The sequence below is a fragment of the Scyliorhinus canicula genome, chromosome 5 (genome assembly GCF_902713615.1).
Source record: "Scyliorhinus canicula chromosome 5, sScyCan1.1, whole genome shotgun sequence".
Classification (NCBI taxonomy): Eukaryota; Metazoa; Chordata; class Chondrichthyes; order Carcharhiniformes; family Scyliorhinidae; genus Scyliorhinus; species Scyliorhinus canicula.
In genome coordinates, this window is record NC_052150.1 from 161,008,642 (window position 1) to 161,032,089 (window position 23,448).

At 44.4% G+C, this 23,448-nt stretch overlaps 1 protein-coding gene across 4 annotated transcripts in view; it reads right to left on the reverse strand.

Annotated features, from left to right (window-relative positions):
• cdk14 (cyclin-dependent kinase 14) overlaps positions 1-23,448 on the reverse strand; it is a 776,296-nt gene that overhangs the window by 502,067 nt on the left and 250,781 nt on the right. For all 4 annotated transcript variants that reach the window (XM_038797927.1, XM_038797929.1, XM_038797930.1 and 1 more), the window contains one exon: positions 9,277-9,371. In XM_038797927.1, coding sequence (XP_038653855.1) covers positions 9,277-9,371 — 95 coding nt within the window. The remainder of the gene's footprint in view (positions 1-9,276; positions 9,372-23,448) is intronic.

Genomic DNA, 23,448 nt, shown 5'->3' on the forward strand with positions numbered 1-23,448 from the left:
GAGGCTGATGTCTTGGCCTTCGCCTCGCTGATCGCCCAAAGGCAGGTCCTGTTGAGGTGGAGGTCAGCTTCTCTTCCCTGTGCCTCGGCTTGGCGGGGGACCTGCTAGAGCTCTTAACGCTCAAAAGTGAAGTTTGCATTTTGAGAAAGGATGGAAGGGTACTACAACTCATGGGCCTTGTTCATCATGCATTTTCAAGAATTGGATGACATCAAACATTGGGGGGGGGGGATTTCGAATGTATGTTACTGTAGAGGTTGAGGGTGGATTCCTGATTCTTTTTCTTTTGTGTTTTGCATTTAAAATGTTGGGGGCTGTTTGGGATAAAGGGATTGTCAGCCAGGGATCTGCCATTGTATTTGTTATTGTTGATTATTTGTTGGTGGGTGTAAATTTGATTAAAATGTGAAAAAGGAGGAGGATAAAAAAATGTTTTACAAATAAAAGCCCCACTTCCTCAATCTTACCTCTCGCCTGAGGTGTGGTGGTCCTCAGGTATAACCACCACCAGTCAGCTCTCCCCCTCAAAGTAAAAAGCAGCCTATGGTCATCTGGGACTATGGCGACTTTACCTTAAAAGAATGCACTACTAACTCGGTCAATAACACCAACTCAGCAGAACCGTAATAACTCTGAAAACAGGAGCACCTTCTTGCTTACAGGCCTTGCAGACTAAAAAGGCACCAAAGTCCACTCAGGCTCAAAACCCTCAACAGGTGCCAAGAAACAATTACGTAAGAGAACAGTTTGTAAGAACACCACTCAAAATGACACTACCTGACATCTGTCATAATGTCACGATGTTCAGCATATTGTTGGCTCCGTTGGGCTTTCTCTTCACACTACTTGTCCTATATCTTATGGATTTGCCTTCAAGTGTCAGCTGTTGGAAAATTGCCTTCTTGGTTTGCGATCTTGAGTTGTTCTGCCAGACAATGAAGTCTGCTTGTTTGAGTTCCAGGGTGGTCACATATTTCAGCACGGTTTTCATCAAAGCAGTCCTTGTGATGACGATGCTCACACACAATAGACTGGACATACAGTAGTCAACACAGTCAAATACAGCTAAATGTATTTGATCGCATTGCTCTGGCATTGAGTTGGATAGGAGAAGATTTTCCAGACAGTTTTGAGCTGCAGTTGGAATTCCTCTCTTCAATTGGGTTGCTTTAGGGCTGAGACATTACTTCAAACTTGTATTTTTGGGTCTTTTAAAGTTTTGGTGCAATTTGGATGACCATCACCGATCAAACAAGTTGATAATACATCCGGTCAGCAAGAGTGTGTTGCACAGATACTTTTACCTGAATAATGACATAATGCAGGACGTGCCTGTGCTTTGATCCAGAATGCTTCCATGTGTTTTTGTATTTGTTTTTCTGCTGGAGGAGAATGTTTGTTATAACGAGGCCATGCTTAACACATCTTGTCGGCAAGAGGGCACCGTTTGGCACTGGACTTTCCCACTCAATGTTAGCCAATGGTTCTGCTCCAGACATCAGGTTCCCAGCCAACTCTGGCAATGAAGTCCCCCAGAAGGGTGATCTCCTCTTTTAGGATGCCAGTGAAGACTTCAAGGTCAGAATAGAACTTTTCCTTAACATTTTTACTGGAGGCAAGGTTCAGGCCATGAGCACGCGTGATTGTGGCATTTTCATTATGGCTGAGATATAGTTGAAGTGCCATGAAGGGTGGCACGGTAGCACAGTGGTTAGCACAGTTTATTCACAGCACCAGGGACCTGGGTTTAATTCTCGGCTTGGTCACTGTCTGTGTGGAGTCTGCATGTTCTCCCTGTGTCAGCATGGACTTCCTCCAGGTGCTCCAGTTTCCCCCCACAATCCAAAGATGAGGAGGTTAGATGGATTGACCATGCTAAATATCCCCATAGTGTCTAAAATGGTTAGGCGGGATTGCTGGGATGGGATGGAGGTGTGGACTTAAGTGGGGTGCTCTTTCCAAGGACCGGTGCTGACTCGATGGGCCGAATGGCCTCCTTCTGCACTGTAAATTCTATGATCTATGACTCGTTCACTTATACAAGTGGGGAGTTTCGGCACTGCTTCCAAGATTCTATTCCACTCTGTGGGCAGCACGGTAGCATAGTGCAGTGGTTAGCACTGTTGCTCCACAGCACCAGGGACATGGGTTCAATTCCCGGCTTGGGTTACTGTCTGTGTGGAGTCTGCACCTTCTCCCAGTGTCTGTGTGGGTTTTCTCCAGGTACTCGAGCGCAGTAGCACAAGTGGATAGCACTGTGGCTTCATAGCGCCAGGGTCCCAGGTTCGATTCCCCGCTGGGTCATTGTCTGTGCGGAGTCTGCACGTTCTCCCCGAGCCTGTGTGGGTTTCCTCCCACAGTCCAAAGATGTGCAGCTTAGGTGGATTGGCCATGATAAATTGCCCTTAGTGACCCAAAAACACATTAGGAGGGGTTATTGGGTTACGGAGATAGGGTGGAAGTGAGGGTTTAAATGGGTCGGTGCAGACTCAATGGGCCGAATGGCCTCCTTCTGCACTATATGTTCTATGGTCCAGTTTCCTCTCATAAATCCCGAAAGACGTGCTTGTTTGGTGAATTGGCCATTATGAATTCTCCCTCTGTGTACCCAAAAAGGCCCCGGAGTGTGGTGATTAGGGGATTTTCACAGTAACTTAATTGGAGTGTTAATGTAAGCCTATTTGTTACACTAATAAAGATCATTATGAGGGTCACCATCAACCTTTCCTTTCCAGTAGGTGTACCCTCCCTCCTTGTTCCTCCAGCTGTCCCTCCCCAGGAGGGTGGGTCTCACTTAGGGTAGTGATGTTAATTTAGAGTTTTGATAGCGCACAGGTCTGCTGTGTTTCAGTGAAGCTCAACGCAAACTGGAGGAACAACATCTCATCTTCCGGTTAGGCACGCTACAGCCTTCCAGTCTCAACATCGAATTCAACAACTTCAGATGATTTGCTCTACCCCACCTCAGCCCCTTTGTTTCATTCCATTTCATTTTAACTGTATTTTACCTTTTATTTCTATTTTGTCTTTCTTTATATATATTTCCCCCCATCTTACCTTTTCTCCCCTTTGTTTCCCCCTTCCCCCTCTCTCCCACCCATGTCCCCCACATCTACATCTGTCACATCTTACTCTGATTTTAGTTCTCTCCATCTGCCATACTTCTTCCCATTTCACTATCCTCTCAATGTCAAGCTGAATTCTATGACTTTGCTACATTCCGTATTTTTAGCACTCTTTTCCCTTGGTTTCTTTGGTTATTAGCACTCTTTTCCCATGGTTTCCGTGGCTATTAGCACTCTTTTCCCATGGTTTCCGTGGGCTATTTGTACTCTTTTCCCTTGGTTTCTGTGGCTATTAGCACTCTTTTCCCTTGGTTTCTGTGGCTATGACTCATCATTCTCCATCCTACAGTATAAATATCTCCCACTTTCTAGTCTTTTAGCTTTGACAAAGGGTCATTGGACTCGAAACGTTAGCTCTTTTCTCTCCCTACAGATGCTGCCAGACCTGCTGAGATTTTGCAGCATTTTCTCTTTTGGTTTGGGGATAGAATTACGGTTCTTCTTTGCTAGGGGCTGGTTTAGCTCACTGAGCTAAATCGCTGGCTTTTAAAGCAGACCAAGCAGGCCAGCAGCACGGTTCAATTCCCGTACCAGCCTCCCCGGACAGGCGCCGGAATGTGGCGACAATAGTAACAATAAGCGATTTTCATTCAACAGGGCAGCACAGCGATTAGCACTGCAGCCTCACAGCACCAGGGACCTAAGTTCAATTCTGACTTTGGTTAACTGTCTGTGTGGAGTTTGTAAATTCTCTCATGGCCTGCGTGGGTTTCCTCTGGGTTTTCTGGTTTCCTCCCACAGTCCAAAGCTGTACAGGTGTACACCACATATGTGGATTGGCCATGCTAAATTGTCCCTTAGTGTCCAACAATTAGGTGGGGTTTCGGGGGAATGGGACTCGGTAGGATGCTCTTTCTGAGCGTCGTTCAGATTCAATGGGCCGAATGGCCCTCATCTGCACTGTAGGGATTTTATGATTCGATGATCACTCTTGCAAGTGAGCACTCTAACATCCAAGTTGCAAATTCTAATGCTTTTTTTCTTTCAGGATGATGGTGATATGGGTTCCCAATCCTGCAATTCACCACATTGAACTTCGTCTGCCATGCATCTTCCCATTTCACTGTCCTCTCAATGTCAAGCTGAAATCTATGACTTTGCTACATTCCGTATCATCTGTTAACTTTACAAATATCAGTTCTTTATCTATTTGTCCAAGATCACATCTTGGCCTTTTGGATAAGATCAAGTGTCAGATTCAGCCCGAGATGAGGTGCAATGATCTTGTGGCCGGGATCAGAACCCCCGGGGGGGAAAAGAGAATTGTGCCCCGGCGCCAGCTTCCTCATTCTCCAGCGCCGTTTTTCGGGCGCCATCGGGATCCCCCCCCCCCCCCCCCCCCCCCCCCCCCCCCCCGGCCAACGGGTTTGGCAGTGTCGCACTGGCGTGGATTACTCACCTCTCACACGGCGGGACTTGCAAGGGGAGAGTGCGGGGGCCGTCCTGGAGGGGGAAGGCGGGGGGATTCGATCACAGGGTGGGGCCTCCACGATGGCCTGGCCCACGATCGGGGCACACCAATCGGCGGGCTGGCTGGTTCCGTGGGGGCCGCCTTTACTCCGCGCCGGGCCCCTGGAGCTGCAGGGCGACTCCGGTGGCAACCTAGCCTCGTAGAAAGGTCAGGATTCCTCACTTTCGGAGGCCGTTGACGCCGGAGTCGTTGGCACCGGTTTTCATCCCGGCGTGGGGACATAGCCCCATTTTTAGAGAATCCCGCCCAGTATATCTCGCTTGTGGAGATCTAGAATTGGGTTCTTTATTTTGTGTTTTGAACAAGATTGCTTAAGGGTTTGCCCTGTCCACTCTGCACATTGGCGTTGGAACTTTAAGGATGGGATAAAAAAATTTAAAAACAAAATTCCAAGCGGAATTCAGGGAGTTAAACTAAAAAGTAGGACCTCAAAGGTAGTAATCTCAGGATTGGTACCAGTGCCAAGAGCTAGTCAGAGTAGGAATGTCAGGATAGATAGGATGAATGCGTGGCTCGAGAGATGGTGCAAGAGGGAGGGATTCAAATTCCTGGGGCATTGGGACCGGTTCTGGGGGAGGTGGGACCAGTACAAACCGGACGGTCTGCACTTGGGCAGGACTGGAATCGATGTCCTAGGGGGGGGTGTTTTCTAGAGCTGTTGGGGAGGGTTTAAACTAATGTGGCAGGGGGATGGGAACCAATGCTGGAAGTTGGAAGGTAGTAAAACAGGGACAGAAACAAAAGGAAGTAAGGGGGAAAGTGCAAGGCAGAGAAGACATAGTCAGAAATCCATAAGGGCGACAGTACAAGGTACAGTGACTGAGGGGAGCACAGTGAATAGGCCCAGTAATAACAAAAGGAATAAAACTGGAGATGTTAAGATTCAAAACAGAGGTAAAAAAAACCAACATAAGTGTACTTTACCTGAATGCTCGTAGTATTCGGAATAAAGTAAATGAGTTGGTGGCACAAATCATCGTAAATGACTATGATTTAGTGGCCATTACTGAAACATGGTTAAAGGATGGTCACGACTGGGAGTTAAATATCCGAGGGTATCAAACTATTCGGAAGGACAGAGTGGATGGTAAGGGAGGTGGTGTTGCTCTGTTATTTAAGGATGACATCCGGGCAATAGTAAGGGATGACATCGGTGCTATGGAGGATAAGGTTGAATCCATTTGGGTGGAAATCAGGAATAGTAAGGCGAAAAAGTCACTGATAGGAGTAGTCTATCGGCCACCAAATAGTAACGAGATGGTGGGGCAGGCAATAAACAAAGAAATAACTGATGCATGTAGAAATGGTACAGCAGTTATCATGGGGGATTTTAATCTACATGTCGATTGGTTTAACCAGGTCGGTCAAGGCAACCGTGAGGAGGAGTTTATAGAATGTATCCGCGATAGTTTCCTAGAACAGTATGTAATGGAACCTACGAGGGAACAAGCGGTCCTAGATCTTGTCCTGTGTAATGAGACAGGATTGATTCATGATCTCATAGTTAGGGATCCTCTCGGAAGGAGCAATCACAATATGGTGGAATTTAAAATACAGATGGAGGGTGAGAAAGTAAAATCAAATACTAGTGTTTTGTGTTTAAACAAAGGAGATTACAAGGGGATGAGAGAAGAACTAGCTAAGGTAGACTGGGAGCTAAGACTTTATGGTGGAACAGTTGAGGAACAGTGGAGAACCTTCCAAGCGATTTTTCACAGTGCTCAGCAAAGGTTTATACCAACAAAAAGGAAGGACGGAAGAAAGAGGGAAAATCGACCGTGGATATCTAAGGAAATAAGGGAGAGTATCAAATTGAAGGAAAAAGCATATAAAGTGGCAAAGATTGCTGGGAGATTAGAGGACTGGGAAATCTTTAGGGGGCAACAGAAAGCTACTAAAAAAGCTATAAAGAAGAGTAAGATAGAGTATGAGAGTAAACTTGCTCAGAATATAAAAACAGACAGTAAAAGTTTTTACAAATATATAAGACAAAAAAGAGTGGCTAAGGTAAATATTGGTCCTTTAGAGGATGAGAAGGGAGTTTTAATAATGGGAAATGAGGAAATGGCTGAGGAACTGAACAGGTTTTTTGGGTCGGTCTTCACAGTGGAAGACACAAATAACATGCCAGCGACAGATAGAAATGAGGCTATGACAGGTGAGGACCTTGAGAGGATTGTTATCACTAAGGAGGGAGTGATGGGCAAGCTAATGGGGCTAAAGGTAGACAAGTCTCCTGGCCCTGATGGAATGCATCCCAGAGTGCTAAAAGAGATGGCTAGGGAAATTGCAGATGCACTAGTGATAATTTACCGAAATTCACTAGACTCTGGGGTGGTCCCGGTGGATTGGAAATTAGCAAACGTGACGCCACTGTTTAAAAAAGGAGGTAGGCAGAAAGCAGGAAATTATAGGCCAGTGAGTTTAACTTCGGTAATAGGGAAGATGCTGGAATCTATCATCAAGGAAGAAATTGCGAGGCATCTGGATAGAAATTGTCCCATTGGGCAGACGCAGCATGGGTTCGTAAAAGGCAGGTCATGCCTAACTAATTTAGTGGAATTTTTTGAGGACATTACCAGTGCAGTAGATAATGGGGAGCCGATAGATGTGGTATATCTGGATTTCCAGAAAGCCTTTGACAAGGTGCCACACAAAAGGTTGCTGCATAAGATAAAGATGCATGGCATTAAGGGTAAAGTAGTAGCATGGATAGAGGATTGGTTAATTAATAGAAAGCAAAGAGTTGGGATAAATGGGTGTTTCTCTGGTTGGCAATCAGTAGCTAGTGGTGTCCCTCAGGGATCCGTGTTGGGCCCACAATTGTTCACAATTTACATTGATGATTTGGAGTTGGGGACCAAGGGCAATGTGTCCAAGTTTGCAGATGACACTAAGATGAGTGGTAAAGCGAAAAGTGCAGAGGATACTGGAAGTCTGCAGAGGGATTTGGATAGGTTAAGTGAATGGGCTCGGGTCTGGCAGATGGAATACAATGTTGACAAATGTGAGGTTATCCATTTTGGTAGGAATAACAGCAAACGGGATTATTATTTAAACGATAAAATATTAAAGCATGCCGCTGTTCAGAGAGACTTGGGTGTGCTAGTGCATGAGTCACAGAAGGTTGGTTTACAAGTGCAACAGGTGATTAAGAAGGCAAATGGAATTTTGTCCTTCATTGCTAGAGGGATGGAGTTTAAGACTAGGGAGGTTATGTTGCAATTGTATAAGGTGTTAGTGCGGCCACACCTGGAGTATTGTGTTCAGTTTTGGTCTCCTTACTTGAGAAAGGACGTACTGGCGCTGGAGGGTGTGCAGAGGAGATTCACTAGGTTAATCCCAGAGCTGAAGGGGTTGGATTATGAGGAGAGGTTGAGTAGACTGGGACTGTACTCGTTGGAATTTAGAAGTATGAGGGGGGATCTTATAGAAACATTTAAAATTATGAAGGGAATAGATAGGATAGATGCGGGCAGGTTGTTTCCACTGGCGGGTGACAGCAGAACTAGGGGGCATAGCCTCAAAATAAGGGGAAGTAGATTTAGGACTGAGTTTAGGAGGAACTTCTTCACCCAAAGGGTTGTGAATCTATGGAATTCCTTGCCCAGTGAAGCAGTTGAGGCTCCTTCATTACATGTTTTTAAGGTAAAGATAGATAGTTTTTTGAAGAATAAAGGGATTAAGGGTTATGGTGTTCGGGCTGGAAAGTGGAGCTGAGTCCACAAAAGATCAGCCATGATCTAATTGAATGGCGGAGCAGGCTCGAGGGGCCAGATGGCCTACTCCTGCTCCTAGTTCTTATGTTCTTATGTTCTTATTTGCCCTCGATCCCTGCTTAAATCACGGAAATTAACACAACTAGTTGAGCGTTTTTTCTTTTGCCATCTTCTCGTCTCTTACTTTAAACCAGATTAAGTTCTCTAATTCTAACGGACTTCATTTGTTCAACTTCATTTCCCAGAACCAAATCATTGCTGGACCAGTGAAATGCAGACCAAGAAACCACATCACACATGCTCTTTCATGGCCATTTTCCCCCCAGCAGTTCAGAGTTGTTTATAATATTCCTGGAATCGGGGCAATATTTATTTCCCATCTCCAGTTTGAGGTCATGAAGCAACCAGGTGTAGTGTTGGATTGGACCCAGACCAATCATGTTTTAGGTGACAGTTGGGGGATAAATGGTGGCCAGGAGACGAGGGATAACTCCCTTGTTCATTTTCCAAGATAGTGCTGTGGGATTTTCTGTGTCCACCCGAGGAGGCCTCGGTTTAGCACCTCATCCACAAGATGGTTTAGAATTTCTTCAGTACAGGAGAGTGCAAATAGATTTTGAGCTCAAGTCTCCAGAATGGGATTTAAATACTGACTCACTTAGAGCAATTGCTAACAATGTGTATAACTTTCATGAAAGAAATTAACATTTTATATTTTGGTTTTGTCATTCTAGCATATATTTCAAACTCCCAATGTTTCATTTATTTCGCAACTTAAATGTTTCAACAGTACAACATGCCCTCAATCCAGCCCTGAAATATCAGCCTCATATCTGAATAGGACCTGAAAAGCACAATATCTTGATTCAAAGGCAGGAATGCTACCCACTAAGCAGGAGACAACACCTAGAACCTAGAATACGGTCCACCCAAGATACTGATAGAATGGCAGAGTACTCACTTGCTTTTCCCTTTGTACACTGTGGCATAGGACCCTTCGCCTAGTTTTTCTAATTTTTCATAAGAGTCAGCTTTTCCAAATTTAGGGCTTGTTGGCTAAAATGAGAAAGAGAAACAAGTAAGTAACTTAAAAGTTCCAGATAATAATTGACACTTACAGGCCATATGAATGAATTTTGAAACCTTCCAGTGTGGTGCATACTTTGTGCCGACATCATTAACCAAGAAATGCAACTATGAATCTCAAAATATTTGAGAATAAAATCACTTCATCACATACTAAGTTTAATTAACTGTTTTCATTATTAAAGCAGGATACAAGATAGATCATGAATACGAGAAATTTTAAATGAAGACAGAAAATACTGTGAAAGCTCAGCAGATTAATCAGCATTGGGGAAAAAAGATGGTTTAACAGGCAATCCCACATCAGAAATCTAAGCCTGAACTATGAAATTTCCCCACTCACCACACCTGCCTTGGGATCCTCGCTCCAAGGCCATGGATACCGGTCCACCATCCCCAGATACAGCTCTGAGATAGTCACAGGGAATGCAGAGTGCTGAGTGAGCTGTTAAAAGGCCCACTTCAATTCTCTGAAACTTGGTCCCTGTTATTTTTGTAAACATTAGGCCCTCTAGCCCTCACACCCCCTATCCACTCTCCATTAGCATGCATGCCAAACTGGACCTTCCTTTACCACCCTCCTTTGTAAACTTAATGCTAATTCACGACCTCCGAGTCATCCCAAAGCATTTTACAGCCCCAATGCCAACTTGGCACCAATACCTGCCAACTCATTCTGCCACCCACCACCCTTTCCCCCTACACCCAATATCCACCTTGGGCAGACCACAAGAGCAATGGAATTCTAAATATCTTGTACAGACATCACACTTCAGAAAAACACTCATTCAGGAAACCCATTCAATACATTTAAACTCCAGATACTCCATCCCTTATAAAAACAAACATTTTTATTCATAAGGCTAGATTATTTTTTATTCTTTCATGGGACATGGGCATGGACATTTTTATTGCCCATCCCCTCCATTGGCCTTGATGTGGTGGCGAGCTGCCTTCTTGAACCACTGCAATTTATGTGGTCTATGCCCACAGTGCTGTTGGGAAGAAAGCCCCAGGAATTTGATCCACAATAAAGCAAAACAAATCCAAACTACCTCAGCAGTCTACTCCCTATCATCAGCAAAGTACACTAATGGAATACATCATTGACAGTGCTGACAATCTATTTACAATATTAAGCAACATTTAGTAGAAATAACTTGCTCACTGATATTTATTTGGATTCCACCAGGGTTCTTCAACTCCTGACCTTTTTACAGCCATGGTCCAAATATGGTCAAAAATTCCAGAGGAGAGAAAGACTGCCCTAGACTTCAAGTTAAGATTTGAACAAGTATGGCATCAATGAGCCTTAGCAAAATTTAAGTCAATAGGAAATCAGGGGGAAATGTCTCCTCTGGTTGGAGTGCACAATATGGTAGCATTTGTTGGACGTCATTCATCTCAGGCCCAGGACATCACTGCAGGAGTGGAGCCTCGCTGGGCCGATTGCCGGGAAGCTCACGGCAATTCCCGCACGCTACCACACTTAGAAATCTTTCCGGAAAATTGCGCCCTTAGATAAGCTTTCAGTAGTTATTGTCAAGATCACTTTCCGTGCCTGAGCACTATGGGGAAGAATTAGAAAAAAGCAACTAGAATCCAGAAGTTTTCAGCTGGAAAAATGAAATACAGGACTATATAAGTAATGCCGAGGTAATGAAGTGTTTTTGATGTCAGTCACCAAACTCAAACTACTTGAATTTTAAAAAATGTATTTACAGGATGTGGGTATTGCTGGCTAGGTGAGCATTCGTTGCCCGTCCTCGAGGAGATGGTGATGAGCTGCCTTCGAACTGCTGTAGTCCCTGTGATAAAGGTGCACCCCCACAGTGCTATTAGGGAGGAAGTTCCAGTATTTCGACCTCTTTAGTGAAGGAATGATCATATATTTCTAAGTCAAGATGTTGAGTGGCCTGGAGGGAAACTTACAGGTTGTGGTGTTCATAGGTACCTGTTGCCCTTGTCCATCCTATTGGCAGCGGTCATGGGTGTCGAGGTGTTGTCTAAGGCACCTTGGTGATTTCCTGCAGCGCATCTTGTAGGTGATGCAAACAGCTGCCACAGTTTGTAGGTGGTAAGGGGAGTGAATACATTTACAGATACCAAGAAGTGCAACAAAATTGATCCCTATTGTGAAGGCCTGAGCTAGGAAAATTACCAACCTTCAAACTTTCCAATCCAGAAAGAAGGAAATAAAGCATGTGGAGAAAACCTTTGGAGGTATATAAAATGTTAAAATGATAGCAAAAAGGGAAATTCCGATTGCTACTCAAATAAATATAGAAACTAGGACCAGAAAGCAGGGGGATGGTAACCTAAATTGTAGTCCCAGTGTACAGGATGTTGAGAGTATGAGGTCAGGGATAGGGTTAAAAGTTCGAAAGAGGGCACCGGCAAGCAAGACGCTGGTTTGAAGTGTGTCTACTTCAACGCCAGGAGCATCCGGAATAAGGTGGGTGAGCTTGCAGCATGGGTTGGTACCTGGGATCTCGATGTTGTGGCGATTTCGGAGACATGGGTAGAGCAGGGACAGGAATGGTTGTTGCAGGTTCCAGGATTTAGATGTTTCTGTAAGAACAGAGAAGATGGTAAAAGAGGGGTGGGTGTGGCATTGTTAATCAAGGAAAGTATTACGGCGGTAGAAAGGACGTTTGAGGACTCGTCTACTGAGGTAGTATGGGCCGAGGTTAGGAACAGGAGAGGAGAGGTCACCCTGTTGGGAGTTGTCTATAGACCTCCGAATAGTTCCAGAGATGTAGAGGAAAGGATTGCAAAGATGATTCTTGACAGGAGCGAGAGTAACAGGGTAGTTGTTATGGGGGACTTTAACTTTCCAAATATTGACTGGAAATACTATAGTTCGAGTACTATAGGTGGGTCAGTTTTTGTACAGTGTGTGCAGGAGGGTTTTCTGACACAGTATGTAGACAGGCCAACAAGGGGCGAGGCCACATTGGATTTGGTACTGGGTAATGAACCCGGCCAGGTGTTAGATTTAGATGTAGGTGAGCACTTTGGTGATAGTGATCACAACTCGGTTATGTTTACTTTAGCAATGGGCAGGGATAGGTATATACTTCAAGGCAAGAATTATAGCTGGGGGAAAGGCAATTATGATGCTATTCAGCAAGATTTAGGATGTATATGATGGGGAAGGAAACTGCAGGGGATGGGTACAATCGAAATGTGGAGCTTTTTCAAGGAACAGCTACTGCGTGTCCTTGATACGTACGTACCTGTCAGGCAGGAAGGAAGTTGTCGAGCAAGGGAACCGTGGTTTACTAAGGAAGTTGAAGCACTTGTCAAGAGGAAGAAGAAGGCTTATGTTAGGATGAGACATGAAGGCTCAGTTAGGGCACTTGAGAGTTACAAGTTAGCCAGGAAGGACCTAAAGGGAATGTTAAGAAGAGCGAGGAGAGGACACGAAAAGTCGTTGGCGGATAGGATCAAGGAAAACCCTAAGGCTTTCTATAGGTATATCAGGAACAAAAGAATGACTAGAGTAAGATTAGGGACAATCAAGGATAGTAGTGGAAAGTTGTGTGTGGAATCAGAGGAGATAGGGGAAGCGTTAAATGGATATTTTTCGTCACTGTTTACACTGGAGAAAGACAATGTTGTCGAGGAGAACACTCAGGTTCAGTCGACCAGGCTAGATGGAATTGAGGTTCAAAAGGAGGAGGTGTTAGCAATTTTGGAAAATGTCAAAATAGATAAGTCCCCTGGGCCAGATGGGATTTATCCTAGGATTCTCTGGGAAGCCAGGGAGGAGATTGCAGAGCCTTTGTCCTTGATCTTTATGTCGTCTTTGTCGACAGGAATAGTGCCGGAAGACTGGAGGATAGCAAATGTTGTCCCCTTGTTCAAGAAGGGGAGTAGAGACAACCCTGGTAATTATAGACCTGTGAGCCTTACTTCGGTTGTGGGTAAAATGTTGGAAAAGGTTATAAGAGATAGGGTTTATAATCATCTTGAAAAGAACAAGTTGATTAGCGATAGTCAACACGGTTTTGTGAAGGTAGGTCATGCCTCACAAACCTTATTGAGTTTTTTGAGAAGGTGACCAAACAGGTGGATCAGGGTAAAGCGGTTGATGTGGTGTATATGGATTTCAGTAAGACGTTTGATAAGGTTCCCCACGGTAGGCTATTGCAGAAAATAAGGAAGTATGGGATTGAAGGTGATTTAGCGGTTTGGATCAGTAATTGGCTAGCTGAAAGAAGACAGAGGGTGGTGGTTGATGGCAAATGTTCATCCTGGAGTTCAGTTACTAGTGGTGTACCGCAAGGATCTGTTTTGGGGCCACTGCTGTTTGTCATTTTTATAAATTACCTGGAAGAGGGTGTAGAAGGATGGGTTAGTAAATTTGCAGATGACATGAAGGTCGGTGGAGTTGTGGATAGTGCTGAAGGACGTTATAGGATACAGAGGGACATAGATAAGCTGCAGAGCTGGGCTGAGAGGTGGCAGATGGCGTTTAATGCGGTAAAGTGTGAGGTGGTTCACTTTGGAAGGAGTAACAGGAATGCAGAGTACTGGGCTAATGGCAAGATTCTTGGTAGTGTAGATGAACAGAGAGATCTCGGCATCCAGGTACATAAATCTCTGAAAGTTGCCACCCAGGTTAATAGGGCTGTTAAGAAGGCATATGGTGTGCTAGCCTTTATCAGCAGGGGGATTGAGTTTCGGAGCCACAAGGTCATGCTGCAGCTGTACATAACTCTGGTGCGGCCGCACCTGGAGTACTGCATGCAGTTCTGGTCACCACATTATAGGAAGGACGTGGAAGCTTTGGAAAGGGTTCAGAGGAGATTTACTAGGATGTTGCCTGGTATGGAGGGAAGGTCTTACGAGGAAAGGCTCAGGGACTTGAGGTTGTTTTCGTTAGAGAGGAGAAGGCTGAGAGGTGACTTAATAGAGACATATAAGATAGTCAGAGGGTTAGATAGGGTGGACAGTGAGAGTCTTTTTCCTCGGATGGTGATGACCAACACGAGGGGACATAGCTTTAAATTGAGGGGTGAGAGATATAGGACTGATGTCAGAGGCAGTTTCTTTACTCAGAGAGTAGTAGGGGTGTGGAACGCCCTGCCTGCAACAGTAGTAGACTCGCCAACTTTAAGGGCATTTAAGTGGTCACTGGAGAAGATCGCTTTTGATAAACGAACAATAAATCAGGTTGAATCCTTATTCAACGATCACTCGCTAATAAATTTAATAAAGATAAATACATTAGAGACCTTCAAAATGCAACAAAAAGCTATTGAGTGGATTTTCCTGCACTATACTTTCTTCTCATAAATGCAGGAGCATCTCATAGATGTGACCAGATCATAATTCCACCACTGAATTCAAATGACCTCAGTTAGCACTGCTCCATGTAACTTCTAACTTGGTATCATTGTAACATACTGGGGCTCTAATACATTGGGTGCAATTTTCCCACAAGGGAACAAAGTCCCCCAGCAAGCACGTTTAGCAGCACGTTTCCCGGCACTCGCAGTGCCACGAAACATATGGCTTTTCAACACTACTCTCGTTGAATAAGAAGCCGGAATGGAGAACATGAGGCCAAGGCCGCACATAGTCCCGTTTCGTACAGAGGGGAATTCTGCTCGCCAGAATGCCCCGTTGTCGCGAGAGATCAGGGCGTAATTTTTAAAAGGCACCCTAATCTCAGAGACCCCCGAAACAATCCCTGACATCACCCCCCAGCCCGAACACAGTATGGGAGGGTCCGCATGCCAGCTGGCAGTGCCACTTGGGCACCTTGGCACTGCCAGTATGCAAGGTTGGCACTGCCAAGGCACCACCTTGCCCAAAGGGCATGTAGCATAAGCGGCTTCCTTGATGTGCACTCTGACAAAGGAAGGTTCAGACATGGAGATAACTTCAACACATTTATTGAACTATTTACAATTCTCTTACTTAGGTTCGCCTCTATTGTTGATCCTTCTATAGCTACTCAGACTGACAAACCAGTCTGCTACAATCCACGTGGTGGGTGTGATACTGAATCAACCCTGTGTCTCTACTCACTGAGTGTCTCCACTGGAAAGAGGAAGATCATGTGTGCGGTGTCCTTTATATATGGCTTGGTGTAATGCCCCCTGTGGTAGTGTCACCTCTGTGTGTATCGTGAATGCCCATTTGTCATGTACATGGTTGAGTGTCATGTCTCTGGTGCTCCCTCTAGTGTCTAGCTAGTCTACATGTACTTATATTAACCCCTTGTGTATCTACAATGATGCATATCACTACAGGGGTGTCCGATCCCCTGGAAAACTCCCACGAGTGTCGTTCCGTCTGGTCCCCGTTTTGTGTTGTAGCCACCTGGGGTGGCCACGTCCCGATTTCAAAATGGACACTTGCAGAGAGTAAAGGGAAAATTGGACAATGCTAAGAAAACAAGCAGGTGCAAGGTTTGCCTGCGGATTGGAGTTTGCAACTCCCAGACAAGACCGATACTACAAGCCACTAGCATAGTAATGAGCTATCTCCGGGGACAAAAGAGAAACATTTAAGCAAACGATACCAGAGCAGACTCCCCAGCGCCAGTGGAGACTAAAACAAAGGCAGGCCAACGATCACCTGGGGCCCGCCCAGCGATCAAGCAACGATCCCTTTATTGGAGAAAATCAATACAGATGATTAGGACATGGTCCAATTAACTGGGGCCAAGTTCAAGGACCGCTCAAAAGGGTGCAAAGCCCCTTTGGGGTATAAAATGGAGCCCCCAAGACAGATTGCCCTCTTCTTCATCTTGGCTTTGGTCTCAGCGACGAGAGACCCGCCAAGCACCAGACAAGCAAGTCTAAAGTCAACGCACGCTACGAGATAGGCGCTCCTAGCTGCTATTCTATACCAGTTCGATGCCAGCAACCTCAGAACCGGACAACAGCCGTTATTCCTCTGACTGAGTGGGCACCCGAAGCTAAGTATAGGCTTTTAGTAGTAGTTGTAATTTAGTGAGTAGAGTTTGTGCATGAGTATAATTGACTGTGTGTAAATAAATGTGCATTGATTTCAAACTTACTAACTGGTGTATCGAGTCTTTGATCAGTATTCGGTTTTGAACCTTGTGGCGGTATCGAAAGGATACCTGGCAACTCTTGAGCTAGCATAATTAAAACAGAGCAAATTAAGGAGAGCATAACGAGCAACAGTGTGTGCCAGTGCTGAACGGCACTCGCCCGAGATCTCAGAGGCGAAGGGGTTGAATCCCAAAGCCTCCGGTACCTCGGGAATCTGCACATTAGATTGGGACTTACTGCCTTGCTCGAATATGCAGATTTGCTAAAATGTGATCTCCCCATTGTGGCGGGATTCATATCACAACATCTCACGAGATTGTGTTGAATCTCTAAGGCGTTGCGAGCTGGGTATATCCCGAGAGCAGGGCCTCCCTGCTTTCAACAGCCAAACTGCGCCACAGCAAGCTGCTTTTCCTGTGCTGCATGGCTATTGGATTGACCCATTATGATATTTGTCAGACTCTATGGCAACGGGGAGATAATAAAATCCATTGGTCTCACAGGAGGCATGGATGCATCTGTTATTTGAGAGAGGGAGCGAAATAGAGGAGAGATCTTTGGTAAAGCATGCACTGTTAAAACATGAATTAGGTTCACTATATTTTTAAAAAAGATGTGAAAGACAATGCATAAAGATAAAGGGATCCATGACCAGGAAAAACAAAAATTGTAACAAGATAAAAAGGGGGTGTAACAAAAGCTGGAATTCCTTATCGGAGTTAAGAAATGCAAATGAAACTTTAACAACATGTGGGCTAATGATATGTATTCAAAAATGTAGTTAGAAAGCAAAAAAATTGGCAACATGGTATAAAGAGAGGATATAAAGAGAATCAGTAATGTAGGCAACAGATAAAAGACAATTAAAACCCAAGGAAGAAATCTTATGGAGGAGAACAGAAAAGCTTTTATTAAAACTAACTAGAAATGGAACGAAAAGATTCAAGAGGTGTTGAAGCAGTGAAAAAGGGTAGATATGTAAATAGCTCTGAAGGAGTTGGTGGAACAAATGACATGTCTTCTTTGTGGTGATTGTAGATCTGAGTAGATGCAATACAACCGAGCAAGCACTAGAGGGAGCATGGGAGAGCTATATACACACACACACACACAGGGACAGGAAGTGATGACACACTTCACGGAAGGCAGAACTGAAACAGGACAGACACAAGCAGGCAGCATTTGAGGTAGCTGTAAGTTAGTCTCTGAAGAGAGAACAAATTCACAATAAAACATCTTCTCCACCATTCAGACTACGAGCTTTATAGAACAGTACAGCACAGAACAGGCCCTTCGGCCCTCAATGTTGTGCCGAGCCATGATCACCCTACTCAAACCCACGTATCCACCCTATACCCGTAACCCAACAACCCCCCCCTTAACCTTACTTTAATTAGGACACTACGGGCAATTTAGCATGGCCAATCCACCTAACCCGCACATCTTTGGACTGTGGGAGGAAACCGGAGCACCCGGAGGAAACCCACGCACACAGGGAGAGGACGTGCAGACTCCACACAGACAGTGACCCAGCCGGGAATCGAACCTGGGACCCTGGAGCTGTGAAGCATTTATGCTGACCACCATGCTACCCTGCTGCCCCTTTATTAAGACACGAGGAACAACACATGGTACCAAGAGTGGCTTCAGACGCTTGCTACAGGACAACTCAGCAGCAGACACAGAAAGAACAAAACGGCATGGAAATCTCCTACTGGACATTGGGCTTGGGAAGACATCGCTTATTCGAGGATGTGGCTTGGAACCCCACCTCAGCTGGACACGACCGGCAATGTGAGAAATGTCTGGAAAATGTTTAAACAAATGTTCGATTTATATATCATAGCTAATGATGTAGCAGCAGCCTCAGACAAAATTAAAATAGCAATGCTCATCGCAGGCATGAAGCTAGGAAAGTATATAATGGATTTAAATACTCAAAAGATGAAGACAACAACAACTGACAAACAATACTAAACAAATTTGAAGAGTACTGTAAGGAATTTGAACAGCACGGTATGCTCAGAGGCCAAACTGCACAGAGGCTGAGTTATGCAAAACTCAGACAATCACGATCAAAAAAAGAAATCGCGAGTGAAAAGTACAGATCAAAAAGAAGAAATAACTTGAATTTTTCACAAAGCCAAAACGCTGAAATCCAATCCAGATCGAAAGGAAAAGGTAACTTACAACTTATAGAAAGAAAAAACGCTGAAATCCACGATAAAATGGCGTCAGAGCACATTTTACAGTCTTGGGGGGACAAACAAAAAACTGCGTCTGCGCATGCGCAGGAAACGGAAGCCGCGCATGCGCAGTTACAATCACCTGTTTTGCATTCTGCGCATGCACACGCTGCGCATGCGCAGTTTTAAAAAGTTTGTGTTGCTGATCATTATCACCTTGTGCATGCGCAGTCTCAAAACGTTTTGGTCGCGGATCGTTATGCACATGCGCACGCCGCGCATGCGCAGCGGACACAAAACCACACAGTAAAGGAAGGCCGATTTGCGCATGCGCAATTAATTCCTACGCATGACGTCACGAGCGTCATGACGTCTGAGCATCCGGACCACGCCTACTTAAAAGGGAAATGCCCGATAATTGAAAACAAGGTACTTAAAGCGGTAAAACCAAACTTTCTTGCCTCAGAAGACAAAAAAACGCCTGAACTTAAACCAGCAGTTGAAAACAACTCGCACAATACCCTGGAAAAAGCAGTCTGCACCACCCAAAGTGAAGAGAATGAAAAGAAATCCGAAACAAAAAAAGTTGATTTGTTTTTCAAAGAATACTACTCAGACATGGCTGAGTTATTCGGATATGCTGATCACAGCATCAGCGACACGGTCGCAAAGCTCAACACTAATCTACTCGTGGTAGATGAATCCAACCAAGATGATTTGGTTTTCAAAGAATACTACTCAGACATGGCTGAGTTATTCGGATATGCTGATCACAGCATCAGTGACACGGTCGTGAAGCTCAACACGAATCTACTCGTGGTAGATGAATCCAACCAAGATGATTTGGTTTTCGAAGAATTCTACTCAGACATGGCTGAGTTATTCGGATATGCTGATCACAGCATCAGCGACATGGTCGCAAAGCTCAACATGAATCTACTCGTGGTAGATGAATCCAACACCATGGTGCCATGGCAGATCGTCGATACATTGGATGACAGCAATACCCAAGAAGAAGACGATGCCACACAGAAAGACTCCACAGAGAGAGCGATGACAGGCTCCACAGTGAGAGTGATGAAAGACTCCAAAAGGGAAGCAAGCAAACACTCCCTGGTGAACACCATGCATGAACAAGACCATGAAGGTCAACCCGCCGTATCTGAGCAACCGCAAACAGACTATGAAAGTCTACCAAGCTCACATAAACAAGACGACGACAATGTACATCTACCCACTGCATGCGAAAACAGTGACAAGGTGATCACACTCGACGTACAGGATCACAGCGAGACTGACAGTTCTCAGCTTGTCTGTACAGAAGCACAGAGGAGGGCCACCCAAGAGTCCAGAGAGACCACGCCAATAGAAACCATCCAGATTTTGACTCCAGAAGAGGAGCACCAAGAGTCCAGTGAGACCACATCAACAGAAACCATGAAGATTTTGACTCCAGAAGAGGAGCGCCAAGAGTCCAGAGAGACCATGTCAATTGAAATCATGAAGGTTTTGACTCCGGAAGAGGAGCACCAAGAGTCCAGAGAGACTGCGTCATATGAAATCGTGAAGAATTAGACTCCAGAAGAGGAGCACCAAGAAAGCAAAGATGACGAATCAAATCCACCACAAATGACTGATGTCACCAGCATCAATGCAACATCAGATCATTCTCACCATTCTCGAGACGAAACGTTCACGGTAACAGATTCCACAAAGGACACTCGCACCAATAACTGTGACAACTACTCAAATTATCCACACGGGACACTCATTGAGCATAACAAGAAAAACAAAAGCCAAAAGAAGCACAGCAGAAACGAGAACAACAACAGCAAGAACAAAAGCAACATGAAGCGCGACAAGAACAACAAAAATCGCAAGAAGCACTGCAGAAAGAAGAACAACAGCACCAACAAAAACTACAAGCACAACGACAAAAACTACAAGAAGAACAACAAAACCAACAAGAAGCATAACAAAGATAGCGACAACAACAATGACAGAAACGACAAAAACAGCAACAAGAACAGCAACGAAAACAACAAAGACAGGAACGACAGAAACAACAGCAATGAAACAACGATTTGTACAAAATGGTACAACTCTGCACATGAAGGACAATGCCACAGCACACTGCAAAACAATGACAAGACTACAAACATGCCATGGGATGACAACGAATCGCACAAACTCACATCTGCTCCAGAACAAGCAAGCACACCAGCTTTCAAGGCAGATGACATAATAAATCGATACCACAAGCACAGAAAAAAGTCCATGTCAGTCAACATCAGTGGTTCGACCATGCAAACACCGCGGGATGGCGCATCGGTTACTTAAAATAACAAGAACACCGACAACATTCACGTCAACAACAACAAAAGAAAAAACTCAGTGAACAAATTCATCAAGTTTGGACTCAAAAGTTTTTATTAAGATTGGACTCATAAATATAAATTGGCTTTGTAAAATATGCAATAGCACCATCTCTTGTATAGATACACATACCGTAAGTAATCTAACTGTTTTGTACAATTTTCTTTAACGATATACAGAAAATATGTAAAGAAAAAAGGGGGGATGTGGTGATTGTAGATCTGAGTAGATGCAATACAACTGAGCAAGCACTAGAGGGAGCATGGGAGAGCTATATATACACAGGGACAGGAAGTGACGACACACTTCACAGAAGGCAGAACTGAAAGCAGGACACCGACACAAGCAGGCAGCATTTGAGGTAGCCATAAGTTAAGCTCTGAAGAGAGAACAAATTCACAGTAAAGCATCTTCTCCACCATTGAGACTACGAGCTTTATTAAGACACGAGGAACAACACATTCTTGAAGTTGTGAAAAAACAAAGACAGTAACAAACAGCATAATCTTTTTTAATTTTCATTTAGAAATGCAATTCTCAGAGTAGAGTAGGAGGGAAAATATGGCGGGTAGTACCGGTGGGAGAGGAGCGGCTTGTGCAATATGTTATGATTGAAGTATTGAAAGTACATGGATGTTTGCACATTTTTGCTTTCTTTCTGATGATGTCTGTAACTGTTTATAAAGCCAAAAACTACCTCAATAAAATTGTTTATTAAAAAAAAAGAAATGCAATTCTCCAGTCTTTTTGGCACAAAGGTTTCTTCAACACATGAGGTGAAGGAATAAGCCAGGTGACTGGTTATACAAGTCTGCCAGGCATCATTGCAGCCTAGTTTCTAGAGTCCTTTGCAAAATACTCCCATCACTAATTCCATCAAGTGTATTAATCTAACCTCCATATTACATTTCTTTCAATTCATAGGTTTTGACTTTCTTGAAGGACTGGTGGCAACAAATAGCAAAAGTGTAACAGCCATAGTTTTATATTTTTACCACTTTTAATATCCTGCTCATGTGGCCAGCACATGGAACTGTTAATGCCAACAATGAAGGACTTTTTTTAAACATGCTGCCACAAAGGTAAATATTGCCAACATATAAATTTATCCCTTTGATAAAATTTACAGATCAAAGTAGCTTGCACACATGAACATTCACCCATTTCATTATAATTCATATGAATCACAGCTTGATTCAGTGAAAGTGAATCTTAATGGAAAATTACAACATGGTTCAGGATCTCATGCATTTTTCATCACCATGAATCAGTATTTTACCATCACATTATTAGATACTTCTGCACATATCACCTTACAAGTCTTCAGTGCTTAAAGCTAAATGCAAATCTTCTAAAGTGATACCAAGTTACAAAGTATCAGATCACCTCTAAAGTGAATGCAAAATGTAAGACCATTTGTTCAAACAAAAGGCCAGCAAATAAAATTAGTTATTTAATCCCATTTAAATGTTACATAGCTTTTCATGTTGCAGAAAGTGTTGATCTTCTTAGACCATAAGACCATAAAATATAGGAGCAGAATGAGGTCATTCGGCCCATCGACTCTGCATCGGCCCTTGGAAAGCGCACCTCACTCAAGCACACACCTCCTCCACCCCATCGCCTGAACCCAGTTACCCCAATTAACCTTTTTGGACACTAAGGGCAATTTAGCAAGGTCAATCCACCTAACCCGAACATCTTTGGACTGTGGGAGGAAACCGGAGCACCCGGAGGAAACCCACGCACACACGGGGAGAACGTGCAGACTCCGCACAGACAGTGACCCAAGCCGGGAATCGAACCTAGGACCCTGGAGCTGTGAAGCAACTGTGCTAACCACCAAGCTACCGTGCTACCCTAATCATCGCTGATTTTTTTTCATCCACATTCTCCTGCCTTCTCCCCATAACCAAATGATCCCCTTATTGATCACGAACCTATCTATCTCGGTCTTAAAAACACTCAGTAATTTGGCCTCCACAGTTTTCTGCGGCAAAGAGTTCCACAGATTTACCACCCTCTGGCTGAAGAAATTCCTCTTCATCTCTGTTTTAAAGGATCGTCCCTTTAGTCTGAGATTGTGTCCTCTGGTTCTCGTTTTTCGTACTAGTGGAAATATTGTATTAATATTGTACTTTAAGACCCAGGGAACAGGGATGGGGGATTTAGGGGGTGGCAAAGGGTGGGCATCAGTAAATTGAGGGACCTGTTTATTGGCGGGAGGTTTGCAGGCCTAGGGGAACTGGAAGATAAATTTGGGCTTCCCCAAGGGAACATGTTCAGATACTTGCAGGTAAAGGCATTTGCTAGGCGACAGGTAGAGGGATTCCCTCTGCTGCCCTCGCGGGGGACAATGGACAGAGTGCTTTCGGGGGGGTGGGTCGGAGAGGGGAAGGTATCCGACATCTATAAGGTAATGCAGGAGGTGGAGGAGTCGTCAGTGGA